Source organism: Theropithecus gelada, chromosome 1 (genome assembly GCF_003255815.1).
Source record: "Theropithecus gelada isolate Dixy chromosome 1, Tgel_1.0, whole genome shotgun sequence".
Taxonomy (NCBI): domain Eukaryota; kingdom Metazoa; phylum Chordata; class Mammalia; order Primates; family Cercopithecidae; genus Theropithecus; species Theropithecus gelada.
Window position 1 is genome coordinate 192269274 of NC_037668.1, and position 27594 is coordinate 192296867.

Consider the following 27594-nt stretch of genomic DNA (forward strand, 5'->3'; position numbering starts at 1 on the left):
AAGAAAAAAAAATAATCTCCCAACAAAGAAAAGCCCAGGACCCAATGGCCTCACTACTGAATCTTATCAAATATTTAAAGAAGAACTCATACCAATCCTATCAAACTACTCCAAACATAGAGGAAGAGGGAACACTTCCAAACTCACTTTAGGAGGCCAGTATTACCCTGATACCCAAACCAGACAAAGACACATCAAAAAAAGAAAACTACAGTCCAATATCCTCCATGAACAATGATGCAAAAATCTTCAACAAAATCCTAGCAAACTGAATTCAATGACACATTAGAAAGATCATTCATCATGACCAGGAAGAAATTATCCCAGGGATGCAAGAATGGTTCAACATATGCAAATCAATCAGTGTGGTACATCATATCAACAGAATGAAGGACAAAAACCAAACAATCATTTCAATTGATGCTGAAAAAGCATTTGATAAAAGTAAGCATCCCTTCATGATAAAAACCTTTAAAAAACTGGGTATAGAGGGAACATACCTCAACACAATAAAAACCATATATGACAGACCCACAGTAGCATCATTTAGAATGGAGAAAAACGGAAAGCCTTTCCTCTAAGATCTGGAACAAGACAGGCATGCGCACTTTCACCATTGTTATTCAGTATAGTACTGGAAGTCCCAGCTAGAGCAATAGGACAAAAGAAAGAAAGAAAGGGCATTCAAATTGGAAAGGAAGAAGTCAAGTTATTCTTCTTTGCAGACAATATGATCTTATATTTGGAAAAACCTAAAGACTCCACCAAAAAACTATTAGAACTGATAAATTCAGCAAAGCTGCAGGATACAAAATCAAGATACAAAAATCAGCATTTCTATATGCCAACAGCAAACAATCTGAAAAAGAAATCAAGAAAGTAATCCTATTTACAATAACTATAAATAAAATAAAATACCTAGGAATAAACTGAACCAAAGAAGTGAAAAATATGATGAAAACTAGAAAACACTGATGCAAGAAATTGAAGAGGACACACAAAAATGAAAAGACATTCCATGTTCAAGGATTGGAAGAATCAATATTGTTAAAATGTCCATACTATCCAAAACAATCTACAGATTCAATGCAATCCCTACCAAAATACCAATGACAGTCTTCACAGAAATAGAAAAAAAAAATCCTAAAATTTATATGCAACCACAAAGACCCAGAATAGCCAAAGCTATCTTGAGCAACAAGACCAAAACTGGAGGAATCTGACTTCAAATTATATCTGACTTCAAATTATACTAAAGAGCTACAGTAACCAAAACAGTATGAGACTAACATAAACAGACACATAGACCAATGGAAAAGAATGGAGAACCCAGAAATAAACCTATACATTTCCAGCAAACTGTTTTTTTGACAAAGGTGCCAGGAATGTACATTGGGGAAAGGACAATCTCTTCAATTAATGGTGCTGGGAAAACTGGGTATCTATATGCAGAATCAAACTAGACTCCATTTTTTGCCATATACAAAAATCAAATTAAAATGAAGTAAAGCCTTAAATCTAAGGCCTCAAACAATGAAACTGCTAAAAGAAAACACTGGGGAAACTCTCCAGGACATTGGTCTGGGCAAAGATTTTTTTCAGTAATACTCCACAAGCACAGGCAACCAAAGAAAAAATAGACAAATGGGATCACATTAAGTCAAAAAGTTTCCGCACAGCAAAGGAAACAACCAACAAAATGAAAAGACAACCCACTGAATGGGAGAAAACTACCCATCTGACAAGGGATTAATAACTAGAATATATAAGGGCTCAAACAACTCAACAGAAAAAAATCAAATAATCCAATTAAAAAGTGGGCAAAAAGATCTGAATAGACCTTTCTCCAAAGAAGGCATAAAAATAGCAGACAGGTATATGAAAAGGTGCTCAACATCTGATCACTAGAGAAATGGAAATGAAAATTACAATGAGATGTCATCTCACCCCAGTTAAAATGGTTTTTAACCAAAAGGCCATAATGATTGCTGATAAAGATGCAGAGAAAAGGGAACCCTCCTACACTGCTGGTGGAAATGTAAATTAGTACAACAGTTTGGAGGTTCCTCAAAAAGCGAAGAATAGAAATATCATATGATCCAGCAATCTAATTGCTAGGTATATACCCCAAAGAAAGGAAATCAGTATATTGAAGAGATATCTGCACTCCCATGTTTACTGCAGCACTATTAATAGCCAAGATTTGGAAGCAACCTAAGTGTCCATAACTCCACTTACTCCACTACGGCGTGATGTCATGGCCACCACCGGAGACCACTGGTTGGTTCTGGGGTTGTATCTCTCAGCACTGCTCAGCTCTGTAGTGTCATCTCTACCTCCTACAGCATAGATCATGTCCTGATACACTGCACAGCCTAGGTGTTTCCTCCGGGTCCCCATAGGGGCTATAGTGTGCCATCTGTTTTCCTGAGGATTGTAACGTTCCACTGTAGGGAAAAGAAAAACCAGTAAGTGAGCATTCAACCATTTCCTCTCACCTCCAGTTTTCTTTATAGCCACTGATATTTTGTGATAACATATTTTCAACACATGATCTGATTTTTGCTTCTGAGAAGGATTTGTATACCTCTGGACAATACCACATATACTCTCATCAGGGGCTGGTTTCTTCTAGGTATGGTACAGTGGAAAGGGCATGTGTTGGGATCCAGATACTCTGGTTCTAGTTTTATCTAAATGACTAATTAGCTGCATGACTCTCAGCCTCACTCTCCTTATCATTCAATGGGGAGCCTGACTACATGATCAATAAGCATCATTCAGTACTAATAATTTATTATCATAATCAGACAACTTCTGTACTCCTATATTCCCTTCCCTATAGCATAGTGCATTTTAAACTTCTGAAGAGAAGACATGTGACAATGAATCTGGTGTGACTGTCATATCGACAATATCCTTAGGCAAAAATACCCATAATATCTAAATAGAAAGGAATAACAAACCAGGCCAGGTGCAGTGGCTCACGCTTATAATTCCAGCACTTTAGGAGGCTGAGGTGGGTGGATCACTTGAGCTCAGGAGTTTGAGACCAGCCTGGGCAACATGGCGAAACTCCATTTCTACTAAAAATACAAAAATCAGCCAGGCCTGGTGGCACACACCTATAATCCCAGCCACTCGGGAGGCTGAAGTGGGAGGACTGCTTGAGCCCCGGAGGTAGAGGTTGCAGTGAGCCAAGATCATGCCACTGGACTCTAGCCTGGGTGACAGAGCGAGACCCTATCATAAAAACAAAAACAAAAACAAAAACAAAACCCAAACAAACAAATTTGTAGTTCTAAGCTTTTATTTATTCTTAGATTATAATATAGAGTATGTTGTGGGTTTTTTTGAGGAGAAGTTGTGATGGAGGAAAAGGAACTACTTATATGAGAAAGTATATAAGAAAGTAGTTTTTAAAATTCATTATACATTTCCAGCAGCTTGTAAAGCAGGGGAAGAAACAAATATTTGGGGAATGTACTCAGAATATGACTATAGTAGGAGCTGAGGAAGAGCTGAGAGCTGCACTCTGCCGGAGGGAAAATCAAGCATTTTCCTAGTAAATTACAGGATAACCTGGAGTTTCTACACTTTTTGTAGGAGGACTCTCCAGGAAAACGTTCTGCTTTTGGGTAACATGATTGCCTTTGGGAGGGACTAACCTGTGTTGAGTGGAGATGTCCCGTCAGAGCCACCTACAGCATATAAGAACCCTCCTAACACAGCCACAGCCACACCTAGTCTTCTGGTACTCATAGAAGCTACCCGAGTCCACTTGTTCTCCTTCGGATCATACCTGTAGTGAGGGAAACCAGACTGTATGCTTGTTCTTATTAAGTGAAGCCTTTTTCATAAGCTCTGAAATCACACTAAAGATATACTGAGTACACAGACTTGCTATAGTCAAATGCGCAATGAAAATCTAACATTTTACTTAGTCATTAGAAAAACATCTTAGAATTTATATCTGTGTCAGCTATTAAGCTATTTTCTACACTCAGACTTGGAAAATGTCCCAAAGAAAGAAGAAAACAACCTATGACCTCAGTTCACATAACACAGGCTCTTTCTTTCTTTCTTTTTTTTTTTTTTTTGAGATGGAGTCTTGTTCTGTCACCCAGGCTGGAGTGCGGTGGCACGATCTTGGTTCACTGCAAGCTCCACCTCCCCGAGTTCACGCCATTCTCCTGCCTCAGCCTCCCTCCCGAGCAGTGGGGACTACAGGTGCCTGCCACCACGCCTGGCTAATTTTTTGTATTTTTAGTAGAGATGGGGTTTCACCGTGTTAGCTAGAATGCTCTCGATCTCCTGACCTCGTGATCTGCCCGCCTGGGCCTCCCAAAGTGTTGGGATTACAGGCATGAGACACCGCGCCCGGCCGGCAATACAGGCTCTTTCTTCAATGGAATTTTAGTTCATCTGGTCATCTTTGAAATGCCTCTGATGTATTTTAAAATGATTTTTGTAATTTGTCTTTTTTTCCTAGTTGTTGTAGTGGGGGTGATGGCTGTTACTCTCTACTATATCCTATTTGGAAGTAGAAGTCTTTTGCATAGTTCTTTGAAACAACCTTTTTATTATAAAATAAAGCTCAAATACAGAGAGCCACACAAGATAAATGTATAGTTTAAGAGTTATTATCAGGAAAGCCCCCTTGTAAACACCACCCAAGCCAAGAAAAAGAACTTTGCATGCCACTCTGGAAGCCCTGCAATGTGTCCTTTTCCAGTCTCTTATCTTCTCCTCTCCACAAATAACCATTATCCTGACTTTTAACAGTTATCACTTCCTTGTGTTTATTGTTTTATCACTCAAGTGTCATCCCTAGACACTTCAGTCTTACTTAACATTACATTTAGAAAAATTTTCATTAATATTTATTTAAAAATAGGGGTCTTGCTGTGTTGACCAGGCTAGTCTCAAACTCCTGGTCTCAAGCAATCCTCTCACCTCAGCCCCCCAAAGCACTGGGATTACAGGTGAGTCACTGTGCCTGGCTGAGACTTAAATAAATAAATAAATAAATAAATGAATAAATAAATAAATATTAAATTTAAAAAAAGGCTGAGTGTGGTGGCTCATACCTGTAATCCCAGCACTTTGGAAGGCCAAGGCTGGAGGACTGCTTGAGGCCACGAGTTCGAGTTCAAGACCTGTGGTCAACACAGAGAGACCTTATCTCTATAAAAAAATTGGAAAAAAAAATTAGCCAGTCATGGTGGTGTTCACCTGCAGTCCCAGTTGCTTGGGAGGCTGAGGCAGGGATTGCTTGAGACAGTTGTGAGCTATTATCGCACCACTGCACTCTAGCCTGGGCGACAGAGTGAGACCCTGTCTCTAAAAAAATTAAAGAGTCTCTTATTGTCTACAGGTTTTCCCTCCATTCCTTTTCCTCCCTGCAATTCATCTGTTTTAGAACCTAGAGTGTATGACAGTTTTCCCCATAATATGGATTTGGTTGACCGTACATTCATAGTGCAGTTCAATCTGTTGCTCTGTCCTTTTTATGTTGGGCAAATTGGTAGTTGGATCTAGAACTTTGATCAGACCATGTTTGATTCCTTAAACAAGACTACAGAAGGTGGTATGTTAGCAGCTGTTTATCAATGTCTGGATACACTAATTTACTGAGTGTTTCAAAATGATAGTATTCTATCACTTATTTTATTTTATTGGGATAATTTTATAAAGAAACAATCCTTTTATCTACTATTTGGTTACTCAATTGATATAATAATACAGTTCATATAAGAAAGGCAGGATATATGCTCTCTCCTTTCACTTTATTTACATGTTTTGAGATAATAAATTTGTTCCCTATGATCTTCAAAGGCAACCAATTAGTCTTAAAAAATTTAACATTAAGAACTCATAGATTTAAGTGTATTTATTGGATTTAAATCTATTGCAATTATCCCTTTTAAAGCTGAAATTATCTTTGGTCAGTGGGAACATCTTCAAGTTGGCTGAGTCTTTTCGACTCTTAGCAGTCTCTGACAGCTTGCTTGCTATTTGGTATGACAAGAGGGTACAGACTCATCTGCACATTTCCTGTTCTCAACCTAGAATCAGACATTTTTCCAATAAGGCTCTGGTTTAAGTGGGAAATAATATTTCAAGATACAATCTGGGCGCAGAGATGTTCACTGACACTTTATTTCTAGGCTTTCTCAGTTGACAAGCTAGAATATATAGAAATTTTTTCAAAAGAAGAATTTAGTTCAAATTCATACTCAGGACTACGAGATACTTTATTTAACTTCTATTTTACAACCTTATCTTCTTCTACCTCCACACTCTGGTTTTCAAGGACAAAGGAGAGAACAGAATTAGAATAATCCATACTCATTTCCTTTATTCTAAATTTATACACATAGCAGAATAGCAATATTATCACTAATATCCCTTAGAACAATTAAAATTCCTTTTTGCATACCTCTTCTTTGTACTACATTTACATGGATTGAGTACATAGCTAGAGCATGCTACACTCTCTCCCTTTTATTTTTATTTTTAGAGACAGGGTCAGTCTGTCACCCAGGCTGGGGTACAGTGGTGCAATCACAGCTCACTATAATCTTGAACTCCTGGGCTCAAGCAATCTCCTGTCTTAGCCTTCTGAGTAGCTGAGACTACAAGTGCGCACCACCATGAATGGCTAATTAAAAAATATACATATATACATTTTTAAGATATAGGGTCTTACTATGTTGCCTAGGTTGGTCTCAAACTCCTGGCCTCAAGTGATACTTCTACCTTGGGCTCCCAAAGTGCTGGAATTATAGGTCAGAGCCTATAATCCAAGCACCCAGCCCTCCCTTTTAATCTTCATTTAGTCATAGTTCTACAATTAACTGTATTTATTTATTTGAGGCAGGGTCTTGCTCTGTCACTCAGGCTAAAGTGCAGTGATATGATCATGGCTCACTGCAGCCTTGAACTCCTAGTCTCAAGCGATCCTCCCACCTTGGCTTACCAAAGTGCTGGGATTACAGGTGTGAACCATGTGGTCCAGCCTTTCTGTCAATGTCTTTCTAGTAATTTTGTCCGAAGTTTGTTCTCCTACAGGGCTCAAGAGAACAAGATTCCCTAATCTCTTACATGTTGATAACAGTTGTCTGTGCCCTTTGTACTTCAAAGTCGGTTTCTCAAGGTATAAAATCCTTGGCTCACATTTTTCTTGAATATCTAAAACATGCCATTCTATTTTCTTCTGGCATGAAGTACTACTTTTAAAAAGCCAGATGATAATCTAAGTTTCTTTTCCTTATAAGTAACATGTACTTTTTTGTAGATACCTAAATAATTTTTTTCTTTAAGGTACAGTCATATTATTGCATATGTCTTGGTGTTCTGGGTCAATATTTGAAGGATATAGTGTATTCTTTCAAAAAAGTTTCAGTTTTTTTTAATTACAGGAAAGTAATTTTGAATTACAGTTCTTAGTATTCGTTCTGTTTCGTCACTTTGGTTTTCTTCTTTAAGGACTGCTATGATCTGTATAATAGATTTTTACCTATTTTCAATATTTGTTGCTATCTCTCAAATGCTCTCTTGATTTTTTTCTATTTATTTATTTATTTTTTGAGAGAGAATTCTGCTCTTGATGACCACGGTGGAGCTCAATGGCACGATCTTGGCTCACTGCAACCTCCACCTCCTGGGTTCAAGCCTCCCAAGCAGCTGGGATTACAGGTGCCCGCCACCACATCTGGCTAATTCTGTATTTTTAGTAGAGACGGGGTTTCACCATGTTAGTCAGGCTGGTCTTGAACTCCTGACCTCAGGTGCTCCACCCCCCCCTTCAGCCTCCCGAAGTGCTGGGATTACAGGCATAAGCCACTGTGCCCGCCCTTGATTTCTTTTTGACCTTAAAATATTTCCTCTTTTTGACTTATGGCATTATCTGTTTTGCTTATTCTCCTTTAATCTTCTTTCTGAAATGATTTTTCCTTTCATTTCTAATACTTTTCTGAGTTCTGTCACTTCACTTCTGAATTTTTCTACTTCTGATTTATGTAGTTTCATATCTTGTATCATTTCCTTAATGTCTTTTATCACATTTTGAAACAGTTAAGGTTTTGATGTGTAGGTGTGTCTTTCTAGTGTGCTTTTATTTTCTGTAGAGATGTTATTCTGCTGCTTATTCTCTCTTCTTATATTCACTTTGTATGGAATCTAATCTTAATACTTTGCTATTTCATTTTTACATGAAGTGAGTTTTCCTGAACTTTTAGAAATAGGAGTGAGTGGTTTGGTTTGTGATAGTTTTTCTAACTTTGTGGAGCTCCTTCTTTTTTTAATGTAGTATTAAAAAATATAGTGCCTTGCCTTCAGAGATTATTACTTAAATTTTTTTATTTTTAATTTTTGTGTATATATTTATGGGGTATATGAGATGTTTTGATACATGCATGCAATGTGAAATAATCACATCAAAAAGAATTAGGTATCCTTAAATTTTTTTTTTTTTTTTTTTTTTTGAGACAGGGTTTCACTCTATTACCCTGGCTGGAGTGCAGTGGAGCGATCATGGCTCACCGCAGCCTTGACCTCCCAGCAATCCTCTCACCTCAGCCTCCTGAGTAACTGGGACCACAGGCGTGTGCCACTACGCCTGGCTAATTTTTTTATTTTTTGGAGAGACAAGGTCTCACTATGTTGCCCAGGCTAGTTTTGAAATCCTGGACTCAAGCAACCCTCCACCTAGGCCTCCCAAAGTGTTGGGATTATGGGTGTGAGCCACAGCGCCTAGTCCAGTGATTTACTGACTATTCACTGCCTTACTTTTGTCTTGGCTTTCTCTTTTCAAGGAAAACAAGGGCATCTGTTGCCCTCATCCTGCTTAATTTTGATTCTACTCCCAGAAGTTTCTCCTCAGTATAGAGTCCTGACCTGGAAGGTTATCCTGGCTGCTCAGTTTTGAGAGTTCCCAGGGACTAGATGGTTCTAACCCAGCTGGTTCCCAACCAGGTGTTATTTTTTTCCCCTTCATCCCCCCTTTCTCATCCCCTAGGTAACATCTGGCAATGTTTGGAGACATTTTTGGTTATCACAACCAGGCATGTGCTTCTGGCACTTAGTTGGTAGAGGCTATGGATGCTGTTAAACATCCTACAATGCACAGGACAGTCCCCCACAACAAATAATTGTCTGACCCAAAACGCCAGTAGTGCTGAGGTTGAGAAACGCTCTTCTAAATCCTTCAGGTCTTATTGAGGTCTTACACTTACACTCTCTGGCAGTGGACAAAACTGGTCCTAGTTTCAGTTGCTGATAAATTTTCCCCTTGTGATTTCTAGTGACTATGTATTAGCTAGTTTGAGGTTCTTTTGTTCTTAGATCTGTCAGACATCCAGTTGCTTCTTTCTGATTTCTCCTGAAGATACTAATACCATGCAGGTCTTGTGGCTAAAGGTAGTTTGTCTTTGCCCGTTTGTGTTTTGGAGTTTGTGAGGATATCCTTTCCTTTAGTTTTGTCTTTAATTTTGTTCACAGGTTCTGATTTTTAAATTGTGGTAAAATACACATAATATAACATAAAATTTACCATCTTAACCATGTTTTAACTGTTTAGTAGTGTTAAGTATATTCACATTGTTGTGTAACTCCAATCTCCAGAACTAGTACATAGGTTTTTAGCTTTGCTATCTATTACTCTATCTGTTTTTACGTGGGCATTTGGAGATATTAAAAAACTATGCCATCACTGCTGCTAACCTCCTGTACTGAGTTTTGAAAGTGAAAAAATCTTGACAGAGAGATAAAAGGCAACTGGCATAGCTTTCAAGAGTTACCTTCTATTTTATCTGTACTGACAACAGTTAAACTTTTCAACATATACATGGTAAACTAGCAAATGCTACCTCAAAAATTTTAGTCATGACGCATTTCTTTTTAAGAAGGATGAAATACATGTTGTTATCAGTAATCATACCACATGAGACTCTAAAATCTAATGACGAAAAGCTGACAGAAGAAATTAAGAACAAAATCTGTTCCACCAAAATTAACTATTTGTACACTAGTATAAAGTGACTATGGCAGCCCACCTAGATTTCCCTAAGCATACTTCAATGATTAATGAGAGTCTATATACAAAATACTTTAAGCTTTTTATCAGATGTCCTATACAAAGTATTATTACTTAATCATTTCTCTGAGGAAAGTCTGAGTAGAGTCATGCATTAAGTACACTCCAGGTAGATTCGGGAAAAAAATCAGAACAGATTTCACAAGTGGTATGCTTGATATATATAGAACGTAATCTGAAATACTTTTCTAACATTTCAATGTTAGGTACAATCAACGTGACAGTTGAAAAACTCAGGTTATGTGCCCCAAAGCATAGGCAACAAAAGCAAAAAAAGTAAGATTATGTCAAACTAAAAGGCTTCTGCATGGCAAAGGAAACAATCAACAGAGTGAAGAGACAATCTACAGAGTGGGAGAACATATTTGCAAACCATACATCTCATAAAAGGTTAATACTGAAAATATATAAGGAACTTACCAACTCAACAGCAAGAAAACAAATAATCTGATTTAAAAATGGACAAAGGACCTGAACAGATATTTTTCAAAAGAAACACATACAAATGGCTAAGTATATGAGAAAATGCTCAATATCACTGATCATCAGGGAAATGCAAATTAAAATCACAACGAAATATCATGTCACACCTGTTAGAATGGCTACTATATAAAAAAAGAAAGATAAATATTGGCAAGAATATGGAGAAAAGGAAACCCTTGCACTCTATTGATGAGAATGTAAACTAGTATAGCCATTACAGAAAACAGTATAGAGGTTCCTCGAAAAATTAAAGATACAACTATCATATGATCCAGTAATCCCACTACTAAGTATATATTCAATGGAAATAAGTATGTTGAAGAGATACCTGTACTTTCATATTCATTGCAGCATTATTTACAATAGACAAGATATGAAGTTAAGCTAAATGTACTTCAACAGATGAATGGATACAGAAAATATGGCATATATGAATAGAATACTATTCAGTCTTAAAAAAGAAGGAAATCCTGGCATTTGTGATGGCATGGATAAACCTGGAGGACATTAAGTGAAACAAGCTAAACAGAGACAAATATTGCATGATCTCACTTATATAAAGCATCTAAAAAAGTTGAACTCATGGAAGTAGAGAGTAGAATGGTGATTACCAGGGGCCGGCAAGGTGAGGGGCAGTGAGGAAATCTTGGTAAATGAATACAAAATTTCAGTTAGAGAGAAGGAATAAATTCAAGGACTCTAATGTACAACATAGTAACTATAGTTAATAACAATGTATTATACACTTGAGAGTAGATTTTAAGTGTTCTCACCACAAATAAATCATGAGTATGTGAGGTAATAAATATGTTAATTAGCTTGATTTAGCCATTCCACCAGCTATACATATTTCAAAACATCATGCTGTACACTATGAATATATACAATTTTTGTTAATTAAAAAAAAACTTTTTTAGATCTTTCATTTTCCTAGACTTTAAGATCAACTGAAGACTTTTTCCTGAAAGCCTATGGGAAAGCCACTGAATAGTGGATCCTCCAATGTACTAAATTCAGCTGCACTTGTTTCTTTTCTTTTTTTTTTCCTTGATATAGGGTCTCATTTTGTACCCAGGCTGGAGTGCAGTGGCATGATCTCAGCTCACTGCAGCCTCAACTTCCTGGGCTCAAGTGATCCTCTCGCCTCAGCCCCACAAGTAGCTGGGACTACAGGCATGCACCGCCATGTCCGGCTAATTTTTTTGTGTTTTTTTTAATCTCACCATGTTGCCTAGGCTGGTCTTGAACTCCTGAGCTCAAGCAATCCACCTGCCTTGGCCTTCCAAAGTGCTAGGATTACAGGTGTGAGCCACCATGCCTGGCCTGTACTTGTTTCTTTTAAAGAGCTCTATGTTCTTTAAAATAAAAATACAGAAAATGACTTAAAAAAAAATCACCTCTCAACAATGTTGAGGCAAGACACGCCATCCTGGCCACCCACAGCATAGAGAAAGCCTCCAAGTACTGCTACACCAACACTTGTCCTGCAGGTGCTTGTAGGGGCCACATCACTGCTCCACTGGTTTGTTTTGGGGTCATATCTGAAAAGAACATACCAAGAGGAGAGTCTGTATTACACAAAGGATGCTTGGCTATGTTTACATATTCTAAATCCATGGATTTATACGATATATATTCTTTCCCCTAAGTATGAGCTGATTAATAACAACTAAAACATTTGAAAATCTGGTTTGTGTTTTTATTTTTTGAAATTTATGTATGAATATATTTTCTTTTAAAAAATCAGAATATTATTGATAAAGCTAAATCCCTCCTTGAGTTCCACCTGAATTCTGGTCTCTTCCCATTTTGATTTGGCATATATCCTTCAAGACTTTTCAGTAAACTATCTATAGGTATATATGTATCCACATATATATATTTCTTTATATGCAAGCATGTTTTCTTCACATAAATAATACCACACAGTAGGCACTGCTTTTTCCCTCAACATTTTTTGAAATCTATTTATGCTAATAAAGCTCCAGATTTTTCTTTTTAATTATTGTACTATTATATTTGCTATACATTATTTAATTATATTCCTACTGATATACCCCTTAGGCTGTTTCTAATATTTTGCAATTAAAAACGATGTTCATCCTTGTACATTTCTCTTTGTGTGAATGGGTGATAGGTAGAATTACTGTAGCAAATAGTATGCTTAATTTTTTTTTTTTTTGAGATGGAGTCTGGCTCTGTTGCACAGGCTGGGGTACAGTGGCACAATCTTGGCTCACTGCACGCTCTGCCTCCTGGGTTCACACCATTCTCCTGCCTCAGCCTCCTGAGTAGCTGGGACTATAGGCGCCTGCCACAACACCCGGCTCATTTTTTTGTATGTTTAGTAGAGACGGGGTTTCACCGTGTTAGCCAGGATTGTCTTGATCTCCTGACCTCGTGATCCACCCACCTTGGCCTCCCAAAGAGCTGAGATTACAAGTGCAAGCCACTGTGCCCGGCCGAGTATGCTTAATTTTTAAAAATACTATCAAATTGCTCTTTTTGTAGTTATATCTTCTTTTTTCAATTTCACTGATTTCTTTTATTTGTTGGGTTTTATTGTTTAGTGATGATTTAAAAGCATGATTCATTTATTTTGTATCTTTCTTATTTCCAAATGCATGTAAGTTATATTAATGTATCTAAGCTAAAATTCATGTAAATTTGCCTCTGGGTACCACCTTAGTTGCATTCTATCCACTTTGATATACATAGGCTAAATTGTTAAAGTATAAACATCTAGCTATTTCTACTCTTATTTCTTTAACCCATCAATTTTTTTTTAACTGGGATGTGTTCTTTTGTTTTTCCCCATAAGTTATTGGGGTATTGGGGTACACATGGTATTTAGTTACATAAGTAAGTTCTTTAGTGGTGATTTATGAGATTTTAGTGCATGCATCAGTATACATGGCACCATATTTGTAATCTTTTATCCCTCGACCCCCTCTCACTCTTCCCCCCAAGTCCCCAAAGTACATTGTATCATTTTTATACCTTTGAGTCCTCATAGCTTAGCTCCCACATATCAGTGAGAACATATGATGTTTGGTTTTCCATTCTGAGTTGCATTGCTTAGAATAATAGTCTCTAATCTCATCCAGGTCACTGCAAATGCTGTTAATTCATTCCTTTTTATGGCTGCATAGTATTCTATCGTCTATATACACCACAGTTTCTTTATCCACTCATTGATTGATGGGCATTTGGTTTGCTTCCACGATTTTGCAATTGTGAATTGGGCTGCTAGAAACGTGCGTGTACAAGTATCTTTTTTGATTAATGACTTCTTTTCCTCTGGGTAGATACCCAGTAGTGGGATTACTGGATCAAATGGTAGTTCTACTTTTAGTTCTTTAAGGAATCTCTGCACTGTTTTCCATAGTGGCTGTACTAGTTTACATTGCCACCAGCAGTGTAGAAGTGTTCCCTGTTCACAGCATCCACGCCAACATCTACTGATTTTTGATTTTTTTATTATGGCCATCCTTGCAGGAGTAAGGTGGTATCACATTGTGGTTCTCATTTGCATTTCCCTGATCATTGTGATGTTCAGCATTTTTTCATGTTTGTTGGCAATTTGTATATTTTCTTTTGAGAACTGTTTATTCATGTCCTAAGCCCACTTTCTGATAGGATTTTTTTTCTCACTGACTTGAGTTCGTTGTAGATTCCGGCTATTAGTTGTTTTTCAGAGGTATAGATTGCGAAGATTTTTTCACACTCTGTGGGTTGTCTGTTTACTCTGCTGACTGTTCCTTTTGCCATGCAACAGCTCTTCAGTTTAATTAGGTTCCAGCTATTTATCTTTTGTTTTTATTGCATTTGCTTTTGGGTCCCTGGTCATGAAATCCTTGCCTAAGCCAATATCAAGAAGGGTTTTTCCAATGTTATCTTCTAGAATTTTTACAGTTTCAGGTCTTAGGGTTTAAGTCCTTAATCCATCTTGAGTTGATTTTTGTATAATGTGAGAGATGAGGATCCAGTTTCGTTTCCTTACATGTGGCTAGCTAATTATCCCAGCACCATTTGTTGAAAAGAGTGTTCTTGCCCCTCTTTATGTTTTTCTTTGCTTTGTCGAAGATCAGTTGGCTGTAAGTATTTGGGTTTATTTCTGGGTTCTCTATTCTGTTCCATTGGTCTATATGCCTATTTTTATACCAGTACCACACTGTTTTGGTGACTATGACTCTACAGTATAGTTTGAAATTAGGTAGTGTGATGCCTCCAGATTTGTTCTTTTTGCTTAGTATTGCTTTGGCTATGCAGGCTCTTTTTTGGTTCCATATGATCTTTATAATTTTTTTTTTTTTAATTCTGTGAAGAATGATGGTGGTATTCTGATGGTGACTGCATTGAATTTGTAGATTGCTTTGGCAATATTTTCACAATATTGATTCTACCCATCCATGAGCATGGGATGTGTTTCCATTTGTTTGTGGCATCTATGATTTCTTTCTGCACTGTTTTGTAGTTTTTCTTGTAGAGGTCTTTTGACTCCTTTGTTAGGTATATTCTTGAGTATTTTATTTATTTTTTTTGCAGCTATTGTAAAAAAAGTTAAGTTCTTGATTTCATTCTCCACTTGGTTGCTGTTGGTGTATAGAAGAGCTACTGATTTTTGTACATTAATCTTGTATCTGGGAACTTCGCTGAATTATTTTATCAGTTATAGGAGCTTTCTAGAGGAGTCCTTAGGATTTTCATGGTAAACGATCCTATCATCAGCAAACAGTGACAACGTGACTTCCTCTTTACTGATCTGGATGCCCTTTATTTCTTTCTCTTGTCTGATTGCTCTGGCCAGGCCTTCTAGTACTATGTTGAAGAGGAGTGGTGAAAGTGGGCATCCTTGTCTTTTCCCCATGCTCACAGGAAATGCTTTCAACTTTTCCCCCATTCAGTATGTTGTCTGTGGGTTTGTTATAGATGGCTTTTATTGCATTAAAGTATGTCCCTTGTATGCCAATTTTGTTGAGAGTTTTAATCATAAAGGAACGCTGAGTTTTGTCAAATGCTGTTTTTGCATCTATTGACATGATCATGTGATTTTTGTTTTTAATTCTGTTTATGTGGTATATCACATTTATTGACTTGCGTATGTTAAACCATCCCTGCATCCCTGGCATGAAACACACTTGATCATGGTGGATTATCTTTTTGATATGATGTTGGATTCGGTTAGCTAGTATTTTGTTAAGGATTTTAGCATCTATGCTCATCGATACCAGTTTTTAGTTTTCATTTTTGGTTATGTCCTTTCCTGGTTTTGGTATTAGGGTGATGCTAGCTTCACAGAATGAATTATGAATTATTAGGGAGGGTTCCTTCTTTCTCTATCTTGTGGAATAGTGTCAAAAGGATTGGTACCAATTCTTCTTTGAATGTCTGGTAGAATTCTGCTGTGAATCTGTCTGGTCCTGGACTTTTTTTTTGTTGTAATTTTTAAATTACCACTTCAATCTTGCTGCTTGTTATTGGTGTGTTCAGGGTATCTAATTCTTCCTAAGATAGGAGGGTTGCATTTTTCCAGGAATTTATTCATCTCTTCTAGGTTTTCTAGTTTATATGTGTAAACTTGTTTATAGTAGCCTTGAATGATCTTTGGTATTTCAGTCGTGTCAGTTGTAATAGCTCCTGTTTCGTTTTCTAGTGAGGTTATTTGGATTTTTTCTTCTTTTCTTGGTTAATCTTGCCAATGGTCTATCAATTTTATTTATCTTTTCAAATAACTAGCTTTTTGCTTCATTTATCTTTTGTATTTTTTTGTTTGTTTGTTTCAATTTCATGTAGTTCTGCTCTGATCTCGGTTATTTCCTTTGGGTTTGGTTTGTTCTTGTTTCCCTAGTTCCTTGAGGTATGACCTTAGATTGTCTTTGCTCTTTCAGACTTCTTGATGATGTAGGCATTTAGGGCTATGAACTTTCCTCTTAGCACTGCCTTTGTTGTGTCTCCCAGAGGTTTTGATAGGTTGTGTCATTATTGTCATTAAGTTCGAAGAATTTTTAAATTTCCATCTTGATTTCATTTTTGACCCAATGCTCATTCAGGAGCAGGTTATTTAATTTCCATGTTTTTGCATGGTTTTGAAGGTTCCTTTTGGAGCTGACTTCCAGTTTTATTCCACTGTGGTCTGAGTGCTTGATATAATTTCAATTTTCTTAAGTTTATTGAGGCTCATTTTATGGCCTATCTTATGGTCTATCTTGGAGAAAGTTCCATGAGCTGTTGAATAGAATGTGTATCCTGTAGTTTTTGGATGAAATGTTCTGTATATATCTGTTAAATCCATTTTTTCCAAAGTATAGTTTAAATTCATTGTTTCTTTGTTGAATTTCTGTCTTGACCTGTCTAGTGCTGTCAGTGGAGTACTGAAGTCTCCCACTATTGTTGTGTTGCTGTCTATCTCATTTCTTGGGTCTATTAGTAATTGTTTTATAAATTTAGGAGCTCATTAGGTGCATATATGTTTAGGACTATGATATTTTCCTGTTGGACAAGGCCTTTTACCATTATATACTGTCCCTCTTTGTCTCTTTTAACCACTGTTGCTTTAAAGTTTGTTTTGTCTGATATAAGAACAGCTACCCCTGCTCGCTTTTGGTGTCTATTTGAATGAAATGCCTTTTTCCACTGCTTTAAGTTTATGTGTGTTCTTAGGTGTTAGGTGAGTCTCCTGAAGGCAGCAGATAGTTGGTTGGTGAGTTCTTATCCATTCTGCGGTTCTGTACCTTTTAAGTGGAGCATTTAGGTCATTTACATTCAATGTTAGGATTTAAATGTGAGGTACCATTACTTTCATTGTGCTCTTTGTTGCCTGTGTACTTTGGTTTTGTTTTTTGTTTTTGCTTTTTAACTTGTATTTTTGCATTATAGGTTCTTTGTGATTTATGTTTTAAAGAGGTTCTGTTTTGATGTGTTTCTAGGATTTGTTTCAAGATTTAGAGCTCCTTTTAGAAGTTCTTGTAGTGGTGATTTGGTAATGACAAATTATCTCAGCACTTGTTTGTCTGAAAACGGCTTATCTTTCCTTCATATATAAGGCTTAGTTTTACTGGATACAAAATTCTTGGCTGATAATTGTTTTGTTTGAGGAGGATGAAGATAGGTCCCCAATCCCTTCTAGCTTGCAGGGTTTCCGCTGAGAAATCTGCTGTTAATGATAGGTTTTCCTTCATAAGTTACCCAGTGTTTCTGTCTCACAGCTCTTGATTCTTTCCTTCATCTTGAGTTTGGATAACCTGATGACAACGTGACTAAGGAAAGATCTTTTTGTGATGAATTTCACAGGTGTTCTTTGTGCTTCCTATATTTGGATGTTTAGGTCTCTCACAAGGCTGGGGAAATTTTCCTTGATTACTCCCCCGAGTATGTTTTCCAGGCTTTTAGAATTCTCTTCTTCCTTGGGTATACTGGTTATTCTTATTTTGGTTGTTTAACATAATTCCAGACTTTTTGGAGGCTTGTTCATATTTTCTTATTCTTTTTTCTTTGTCTTTGTAGGATTGGGTTAATTCAAAGACCCTGTCTTTGAGCTCTGAATTTCTTTCTTCTACTTGTTCAATTCTATTACTGAGACTTTCTAGAGCATTTTGCATTTCTAAAAGTGTGTCCCAAGTTTCCTGAATTTTTGTTTTCTCATTAAGCTATCTATTTCCTTGAGTGTTTCTCCCTTCACTTCTTGTATCATTTTTGGATTTCCTTGCATTGGGCTTCACCTTTCTCTGGTCCCTCCCTGATTAGCTTAATAACTGACCTCCTGAATTCTTTTTCAGGTAAATCAGGGAATCTTCTTGATTTGGATCCATTGCTGGTGAATTAGTATGATTTTTTTGGGGGGTGTTGAAGAGTCTTGTTTTGTCATGTTACCAGGGTTGGTTTTCTGGTGCCTTCTCATTTGGGTAGCCTCTGTCAGAGGGAAGGTCTAGGGATGAAGGCTGTTGTTCAGATTCTTCTGTTCCACGAAGTGTTCCCCTGATATAGTATTCTCCCTCTTTTCCTATGGATGTGGCTTCCTGTGACCCAAATTGCAGTGATTGTTGTCTGTCTTCTGGGTCTAGCCATCCAGTGAGTCTACTCGGCTCTGGGCTGGTAGTAGGGGATGTCTGCAGAGTCCTGTGGTGTGAACCATCTATGGGTCTCTCAGCTGTGGATACCAGTGCCTGTTCTGGTGGAGGGTGCAGTGGACTCTGTGAGGGTCCTTAGTTTTGGTGGTTTAATGCTTTATTTTTGTGTTGGTTGGCCTCCTGCCAGGAGGTGGTGCTTTCCAGAAAGCATCAGCTGTAGTAATATGGAGAGGAACTGGTGGTAGGTGGGGTCCTAGAACTCCCAAGATTATATGCCCTTTGCCTTCCACTACCAGGGTGGACAGGGAAGGACCATCAGGTGGGGGCGGGATTAGGCATGTCTGAGCTCAGACTCTATTTGGGCAGGTCTTGCTGCGACTGCTGTTGGGGATGGGGGAAGAGATTCCCAGGTCACTTGAGTTGTGTAGCTAGGAAGATTATGACTGCCTCTGCTGAGTCATGCAGGTTGTCAGGAAAGTGGGGGAAAGCCGGTAGTCACAGGCCTCACTCAGCTCCCACACAAACTGAAGGGCCGGTCTCACTCCCACCATACCTGCCTCACAACTCTGAGTCTGTTCGCAGGCCACGGGCGACAGGCTTGAAAACTTGCCCGAGGCTATCTACCTCCCAGCTGCAAGAGAAAAGGGTTTTAGTTCTCTCCCTGCCAGTGAAGTCTGCACGCAGGATTTGCACCCTCCCTTGCGTTCTGGCCAGGAGGCTTCTCCCCCTGTTCAAATTGTTACAAAGGTCAGCTAAAGAATTCCTTCTCCCTGGGGAGTTTTATCCCCTGCTCCTCTGGCCACCCTCCCAATGGATCCCAGTGGTGCTAGGCCTGCTTGGCCACCATTTGGACCCAGCGAACTCCCAGGGCCTTTCTGCTGCTTCCTCTACCCCTGTGTTTCGCTTGGCTCTCTAACTTGACTCAGCTCCAGGTAAAGTTGGAAATTTCTCCTGTGAACAGACCTTCAGCTTCTCCAGTGGGGGTGTGTGTTTGGAAGAGGAGGGTCTCCCTTTCCCACTTCTGCAGTTGGGGCGCTCACAGTATGTGGGGTTTCTCCCGGGTCCTGAAGGAGCAGTCTGCTTTCTTCAGAGGGTCTGTGGGTCCTCTTGATATTGCTGATTTTTTCTTGCAGTCAATCTGGAGCTAAAATTTACAGTCAAGCCGGAGCTTCAATCTAGTCCTGCCTCCCGTCTGCCATGATCCCTTCTGCGATGCCATCAATTTATTTTTCCCTTCTGTGATGTCATCAATTTATTTTTAAGTGTGTGTGTTGTTTTATTTTATTTTATTTTTGAGAGAGTCTTGCTTTGTCACCCAGACTAGAGTGCAATGGCGCAATCTCATCTCATGGCAACCTTTACTTCCCAAGCTCAAGCAGGCCCCATGCCTCAGTCTCCTGAGTGGCTGGGACTACAGGCGTGCACCACTACAACTGGTAATTTTTTTGTACTTTTTGTAGAGATGAGGTTTCTCCATGTTGCAGTTTTTTACTTCTATGGGATTGATCCCTCTACTTTTTAAGATTTTTTTCCCCAGCTGCACAATCTATACCCTTAAAACTGCAGCGTTTCATAGATGTGTTATGGAAATTAAGAGTCACTGTTAATCAACACAACTTCTTGAGAGCAAAAAGCTATGGAAACATCAGTTACTATAGATTCCCAATGTGCCCATTAACTACGATAGATATTATAGTGAAATACATTTCAACACGTACAGTACAATGTGATGGATATGTACAAACATGTTCAAAATACTTATGGAAGGCAAAGGAACAAGTAAGTAGTAACTAACTCATCTATATGGTATCACAGAAAGTTGTATGTAATAAGTAACATTTGTGTCTTGAAGGAAATGTTAAGTCTTTTTTTTTTTTTTTTTTTTTTGAGAAGGAGTCTCGCTCTTTTGCCCAGGCTGGCATGCAGTGGCACGATCACAGCTCACTGCAAGCTCTGCCTCCCGGGTTCTGGCCATTCTCCTGCCTCAACCTCCTGAGTAGCTGGGATTACAAGCGTGAGCCACCGCGCCCAGCCAAAGGAAATGTAAGTCTTAAAATGGCAGAAGTATCCCAGGGAAAAAAGAACAGCATGCATATGTAAGGAGAGAGGTATGAAGGAAGACAGCATGTCCAAGGAACTGCAGGCAATTTGATGTGTCTGCAGTAGCATGCCTAGGGAGGGGTAGTATGTCATGGGAGACAGACTAGAGAAATAGGTGGAGACCAAATCATAAAGAATTTGTGTATCATACTAACTTGTTTAGGTTGCCAACTAGTGCCACAGATGCAATACTAAACCATTAAGTCACATTTGATTCCTAATTAAAATCTCAAATAAAACTATATGAATAGTAGAGAGAAAATTACAGATTGACCTTACTCACCTTTCAACACTGTTGAGATAAGAGGATCCATCATGGCCTCCTACTGCATATAACAGATCATCAAGAACACTGACCCCAACTCCGCATCTCCTTTTGCTCATTGAAGCCACCATTCTCCATTCATTGGTCTGTGGATCATATCGTTCAACACTGGAAATGGCATCTCCACTGCACCAACCACCAACTGGGGAAGTAACAGAAATGGTCAAGAGAATCCTATCCTGAAGCATAGAATGTAACACTCACTATGAACTTCACTGTAACCTAATGCTTAGACTCACCAAATGTCTCTAGCAGTAAGCCAAAATGCAAGTTATGACTTTAACTCATTCCCCTGGGATTGTTATAATCTTTAATTAATTCTGTAAATAAGTTAGTATTACATCTATTTTACAAAGGAGGGCAATGATACCAATTCAAATAGGATTACGACATAATATGTATATATGGATAGAATGGAGAAATTATAGATGGATATGCATAGAAAGGAGAAATAAATTATAATTGTTTAATATGTTTTTCACAATTCTATGTAATTATGAGATGAGCTGCACATTGATATATAAATTAATGCATGTGACTCATTTCAACAAAACATCTACTGCATGACATTTTTATTTTTTATTTTTTGAGACAGGATCTTGTTCTGTTCCCAAGGCTGGAGTACAGTGGTACAATCACAGCTCACTGCAGCCTTGACCTCCTAGGCTCAAGCCATCCTCCTGTCTCAGCCTCCCAAGTAGCTGGGACTACAGGCATGTACTACCACATTCAGCTAATTGTTTTTCTTATTTTTTTGTAAAGATGGGGCCTCCCTATATTGCCCAGGCTGGTCTCAAACGCCTGGCCTCCCAAAATGCTGGGATTATAGGCATGAGCCACTGTGCCCAGCCAACATTTTTCAATTTATATAAAAATAGATATTAAAGGTGTTGAATGAGAAAAAAAATAGAGCACTCTTTTGGAGTATATCAGTGTTGAATCATGGGTTAAGAGTCAAGCTACATGCTGACTTATTATTTGTTTCTTATGACAGTAAATATCACAATTGTCCAAAGGATTATTCAAATGATAATTTCTCACATGGGAAAATACTCAATTTACTAACAGTATAACATCCAAACCTGCAAAGAGTACTTCCCCACATCGGATAGGTTTCCGTGGTCTCGTCCTTGGTCCTTGCATTAGTGGTCGTTCTTGCGGCAACAGGAGGTAGTTTTTAGCCTCATCTACCAAGTCTCTGTAGAAAAAATTCTCCCTTTATTCCAAATATCTAAATTACATTGTTAGTTAAGTCCCAATGTAGTTTAGGAATATATAGGTTGGCAAAGGGAAGCAAGCATAAATCAAACCAAATCATGAATGCCAGCCAATATTAAAACTGGCACAAACATGAAAGCAATAATGCCAGTCAAACTGAGTTGTGAATTGATTGTTATTTCCGTCATGACTCATATCTCACTGCAAATTTAGCCTAAAGCTCAACATGCTTACAGCCAACGATAACTTATAGAAAAGTAAAAATCACAATTTGATTACCACACTGCAGAGTTACTACTTTTTAATAAATTTTATTAGATTCTGCAAGATATTAGCAAGGTAGCACATCAGCCAGGGCAAGAGTTATTTGCTAAATTAGTTAAAGTAATAAAATGGGGTCAAAAATCAGATTGCTAAAAAGAAACACTGTACTGTCACAAATTCACTATGTGGTAACATATGAATGGTTTACTCTCAACAAGTCTACTGAGACAAATTTCCTGTCTTGTTAAGATACTTTAAGAGAAGAATCTAGTAATTACACTTGTAATTACTTTGCCATGGCTCATGCCTGTAATCCCAACACTTTCAGAAGCTGAGGGGCGGGTGGATCACGAGGTCAAGAGATCAAGACCATCCTGGCCAATATGGTGAAACCCTGTCTAAAATACAAAAAGTAAAATACAAAAAGTAGCCAGGCATGGTAGCGCACACCTGTAGTCCCAGCTACTTGGGAGGCTGAGGCAGGAGAATAGCTTGATCTTGGGAGGCGGAGGTTGCAGTGAGCCGAGATTGTGCCACTGCACTCCAGCCTGGCAACGGAGTGAGACTCCGTCTCAAAAAAAAAAAAAAAAAAAGACTTTGACCTCCTAATAGTTTGTTAGGTCATTTGAGGGTTCCTAGAAATAATACTATAGAGTTATAATATTGAGCAAACCAACACAAAATTAATGGTAGCAACAAGACTTACAGCTATACGCTAGTCATGGTTTTAAGTGCTTAATATATATAAACTCATTTAATCTTCAAAACAGCCTTATGGAATAGGCACTATTATCATCCTCACTTTATAGAGGAAGAAACTGCAGCACAAAGAAGTTAGGATATCAGGAAGGGTCTTCTTTTAAATGTGACTTCATAAGTACCTTTACTTTCTGCATCAGAATCAGTACAATCTGATTTACGTTTAATGGAGGAGGGCATCTATGTATTATTTCTTCAGATTTCAGCATGTATAATGTATATGGTTTTCCTTTTTGCTACTGCAAATATTTAGGGAGAATTAATTACCATTTGTCTGTGTTTTAAATATAAAAGACAAATATCTAGTTTAACTCTAGTCCACGGTAAAGGGAAAAACAATGATTAATATAAAAAAGATATAATAAAATAAAATAGAAACATCTAAAATCCCCTCCAGCCTCTCCTGTTAAAAGAACAGGCTTTAGTTTACAGAAGAAATGCAAGTGAATCTACATGTCCTACCACCATTCTAAAATCAGGGATCATTCTAAATGTCTTTAATCACCAAGGGAGGTCCAAAGGTCAGTGTAGTTTAAAAAGTTCTGAGTATGGATTTTCTCTTTCACTTTTATATTTGGGACATGCTGGGAAAAATGGTTAAAAATCGCAGATTTCAGATTTGAACCTAAATCTTAAAATCTGTCAAATTGGGAATGTAGTTTATTACATTTTGTATATACTTTAGAGACAGCCTAGTAAAACAGGTTGCCTTTTTTTCCCCCCCTTTGTAAAAGTAGTTGGAGTTTCTTTTGTCAAAAAAATTCTGGAAACTGCTTCACCGAGTTCTAGTGAAAATCTTTCTACAGCTATTTTAGAAGGTGGCAGATCTTTAACTCTGTCCACAATTTAGAAAGCAAGGCTGATTCTATTCCCCAACCAGACATATGTGATGGAAGGAAAAAATGTTCACTGACAGAGTCAACATTTTCAATTATCTCAAGGAAAAAAAAATATTAGCAGAGAATTGACTCTTCAAATTCAAGCCTGCATCAGAATCTTGGAAATCTACCTCTTTATTGCCACTTCTACACCAATAAGCACCACACATAAAAAACTAACGGAATGGAACACTGGAAGTTTAGTTCTCTCTTCTTCCTTTTCCTCCTCTTGACCCTAGCTCAGAAGAAAGTCTTGTTAAATTAATGCCCTGATTTCAGCTCTACAAAATACAACATTTAGGAAGCAATATAAATAAAGAAATTAGGAAGAAATAGGAATGCTTAGTTGTTGATTTTTCCCATCCAGGGTCACTCATACCTGCATTCTTCATCACTTTTGATGAGGGGATCAGAGCCTACTGTGCCCACGAGGAACTTGGGACTAAGCAAAGGCAAACGAACATGCTGCAGCACCTATGAGAAAATAAACACCATTATTTTAATTAATTAATTTTGAGATAGGTCTTACTTTGTTGCCCAGGCTGGAGTGTAGTGGTGTGATCATGGGTCACTGCAGCCTCAACCTCCTGGGCTCAAGTGATCTGCCTACCTCAGCCTCCAGAGTAGCTGCAACTACAGGTACATGCCACCATGCCCAGTGAATTTTTGTATTTTTTTTTTTTTGTAGAAATGGGGAATCACCATGCCGCCCAGGCTGGTCTCAAACACCTGAGCTTAAGCAATCTGCCTGCCTTATCCTCCCAAGTGCTGGGATAATGGGCGTGCACCACTGCACCCAACCAATAAACACTATTAAAGGCATGAGCTCTCATCTATAAGATATTTAAGAGAATACATGACCCATGGCACCCTACTGTGCTTCCAATTGTTTTGGGATCTCACTGAATATCATAAATAAGGAAGGCGGGAAGGTGTAACTACTAAAAATGTTCAGCAATACATTATAAGCTGGACTCCAATTAATTCACAATCCAGAAGAATATCTTGTTGAATTGCTAAAGACTATAATCACAATAACGAGAATGGGTCTAAAGTGAACTACTGATCGCTCAGTGACGACTGATGCATCATCTCTTTACTCTTGAAAGTGTGGTACTATTTCCAAGTTATATTGAAGGAAAACTGTGGTAGGATTTTCAAGCTATAGAAAAGAAGCATCCTTGCCTTCTTTTGTTCATTTTATACAATTTAAGTTTTGAATTGTGCTATCATTGAAAAGTAGAAATATGGAGAAAGCAAAGGAGCAAAAAGCCCACATTAATAAGCAACCAAAATGCTTCTAAATACGTATTTCCTTGATTATTTGGAAACAGATGGACTTTCTTACAGACAAATGTAGAGTGATAACTGTTTTATGTTTGCATGACAATACATATTATCTCATCTAGTACTAAGTGGTTTCTTTTTTTTTTTTTTTTTTGAGACGGAGTCTCGCTCTGTCGCCAGGCTGGAGTGCAGTGGGGTGCAATCTCAGCTCACTGCAATCCCCGCCTCCTGGTTTCAAGCGATTCTCCTGCCTCAGGCTCCCAAGTAGCTGGGACTACAGGCGCCCACCACCACGCCCAGCTAATTTTTGTATTTTTAGTAGAGACGGGGTTTCACCATGTTGGCCAGGATGGTCTTGATCTCTTGACCTTGTGATTCACCCGCCTCGGCCTCCCAAAGTGATGGGATTACAGGCATAAGCCACCGCGCCTGGCCAGTAGTTTCTTAGAGAAGCATTTTTATCATTACCTGGGGTAACTGAGGACGTCTTTCCTGAATACTGTATTTGACCCAGGCCATCACTGCATTGAACACTTGTTCTTCACTGCGAACGTTTAGTTCATCACTGGATATTATATCAATGAGTTGATTGGCTGGAAGCAACATGAACTCTTCACTCTCCATTACCTGTTCAAAGTTAGGTAAGAAGAAAAAAAAAATCCTGTGATCACATTTATTGTCTCAATGTTTTTCTTCAGGGTTATGGGACAAAGCTGTATTCCACAATGCACTGAAGTTTAAAACGATACCAGAGGAAAAGAAAAACTTATAAAGAGAACAAAGGAAGGTACAGAAGACACCATTAAAGTTTAGTAAAAATAATCATTTGTGATTCAAGCAAATTAGGAAAAATGACTTAAAAAATAAATGATCAAAATAAAAATTTATATTTAAAATAAGCTAAATTAACTATACCAAACTATAACTCCAGATATATGAGGCATATAAAAAGTCAGGAAAAGCTTTCAAAAGAAGATTAGTTGCTGAATAGGCAGTGTCTAGGGCAGAAAAACCAAGGGGTCAGTTTAAAAAAAGAATAAGAATGTTAGCAGTTCTGTAAACAAGAATGAATATAATGAGGAGAGTATTAGACCAGTGAAAAAACTCTGAGGACCAAACTCTCTAATATATATGCTAGTGAGAATCTACAAACACCAATAATTTGTCTTTACCTAAGGCTAGGCAACTGTCAGAATGGAGACAAAACGGCAACAAGATATTACCTTGTTGAGAAGGCCAGCCACCTATTCCAAGGCCTTGTAATTCCATTCATCAGGACGTAGAGTAAAAGGGACAGGGTGCAACGCAGAGGAAAGAAACAGTCACTGCTACCCTTCATACCCTTCACGTGGTTTGTTATATTATTACTCAGGAGACTATACTACATGTGATGTCTGTTAGTGCAGGCAGTACCTCTAATGACGTTGATGGATTCTCTTGGGACAGGGTTATATTCACACTATCAAAAAGTCAGAATATTTAGCAGAATATGCAATAGGCCACAAAAATACTTTAAATATTTTATTAAGAATGTTTTGCTTAGCCAAGTGTGGTGGCTCATGCCTGCAATCCAAACAATTTGGGAGGCTGAGGCAGGAGAAAATATTTGAGCTCAGGAATTCGAGACCAGCCTGGGCAACATAGTGAGACCTCATTTCTACAAAAATAAAAAATAAAAAAATTAGCTAAGGCTCGGTGTGGTGGCTCATGCCTATAACCCCAGCACTTTGGGAGGCTGAGGCAGGTGAATCACTTGAGGTCAGGAGTTTGAGACCCGCCTGGCCAACATGGTGAAACCTTGAGGCAGGAGAATCACTTGAACGCGGGAGAGGGAGGTTGCAGTAAGCCAAGATTACGCCATTTCACTCCAGCCTGGGCGACAGAGTGAGGCTCCGCTTCAAAAAAAAAAAAAAAGAAAAATTAGCCGGACATGGTGGCGCGTGCCTGTAGTCCCTTCTATCCCAGGGGCTGAAGTGAATGGATCACTTGGGCCCAGGAGGTCGAGGCTGCAGTAAGCCGTAGTTGTACCAGCATCACAGCACTCCAGCCTGAGAGACTGGCGAGGCCCTATCACCAAAAAAAAAAAAAAAAAAAAAAAAAAAAAAAAAAAAA

The 27594-nt window shown here is 38.2% G+C and overlaps 1 protein-coding gene across 2 annotated transcripts in view; it reads right to left on the minus strand.

Annotated features, from left to right (window-relative positions):
• Positions 1-27594, minus strand: part of KLHL20 (kelch like family member 20) — a 67569-nt gene that overhangs the window by 9054 nt on the left and 30921 nt on the right. For both annotated transcript variants that reach the window (XM_025355617.1, XM_025355608.1), the window contains exons 4-10: positions 25951-26109; positions 24575-24669; positions 22159-22274; positions 21035-21218; positions 11980-12123; positions 3669-3802; positions 2239-2447 (exon numbers count right to left, since the gene is read on the minus strand). In XM_025355617.1, coding sequence (XP_025211402.1) covers positions 2239-2447; positions 3669-3802; positions 11980-12123; positions 21035-21218; positions 22159-22274; positions 24575-24669; positions 25951-26109 — 1041 coding nt within the window. The remainder of the gene's footprint in view (positions 1-2238; positions 2448-3668; positions 3803-11979; positions 12124-21034; positions 21219-22158; positions 22275-24574; positions 24670-25950; positions 26110-27594) is intronic.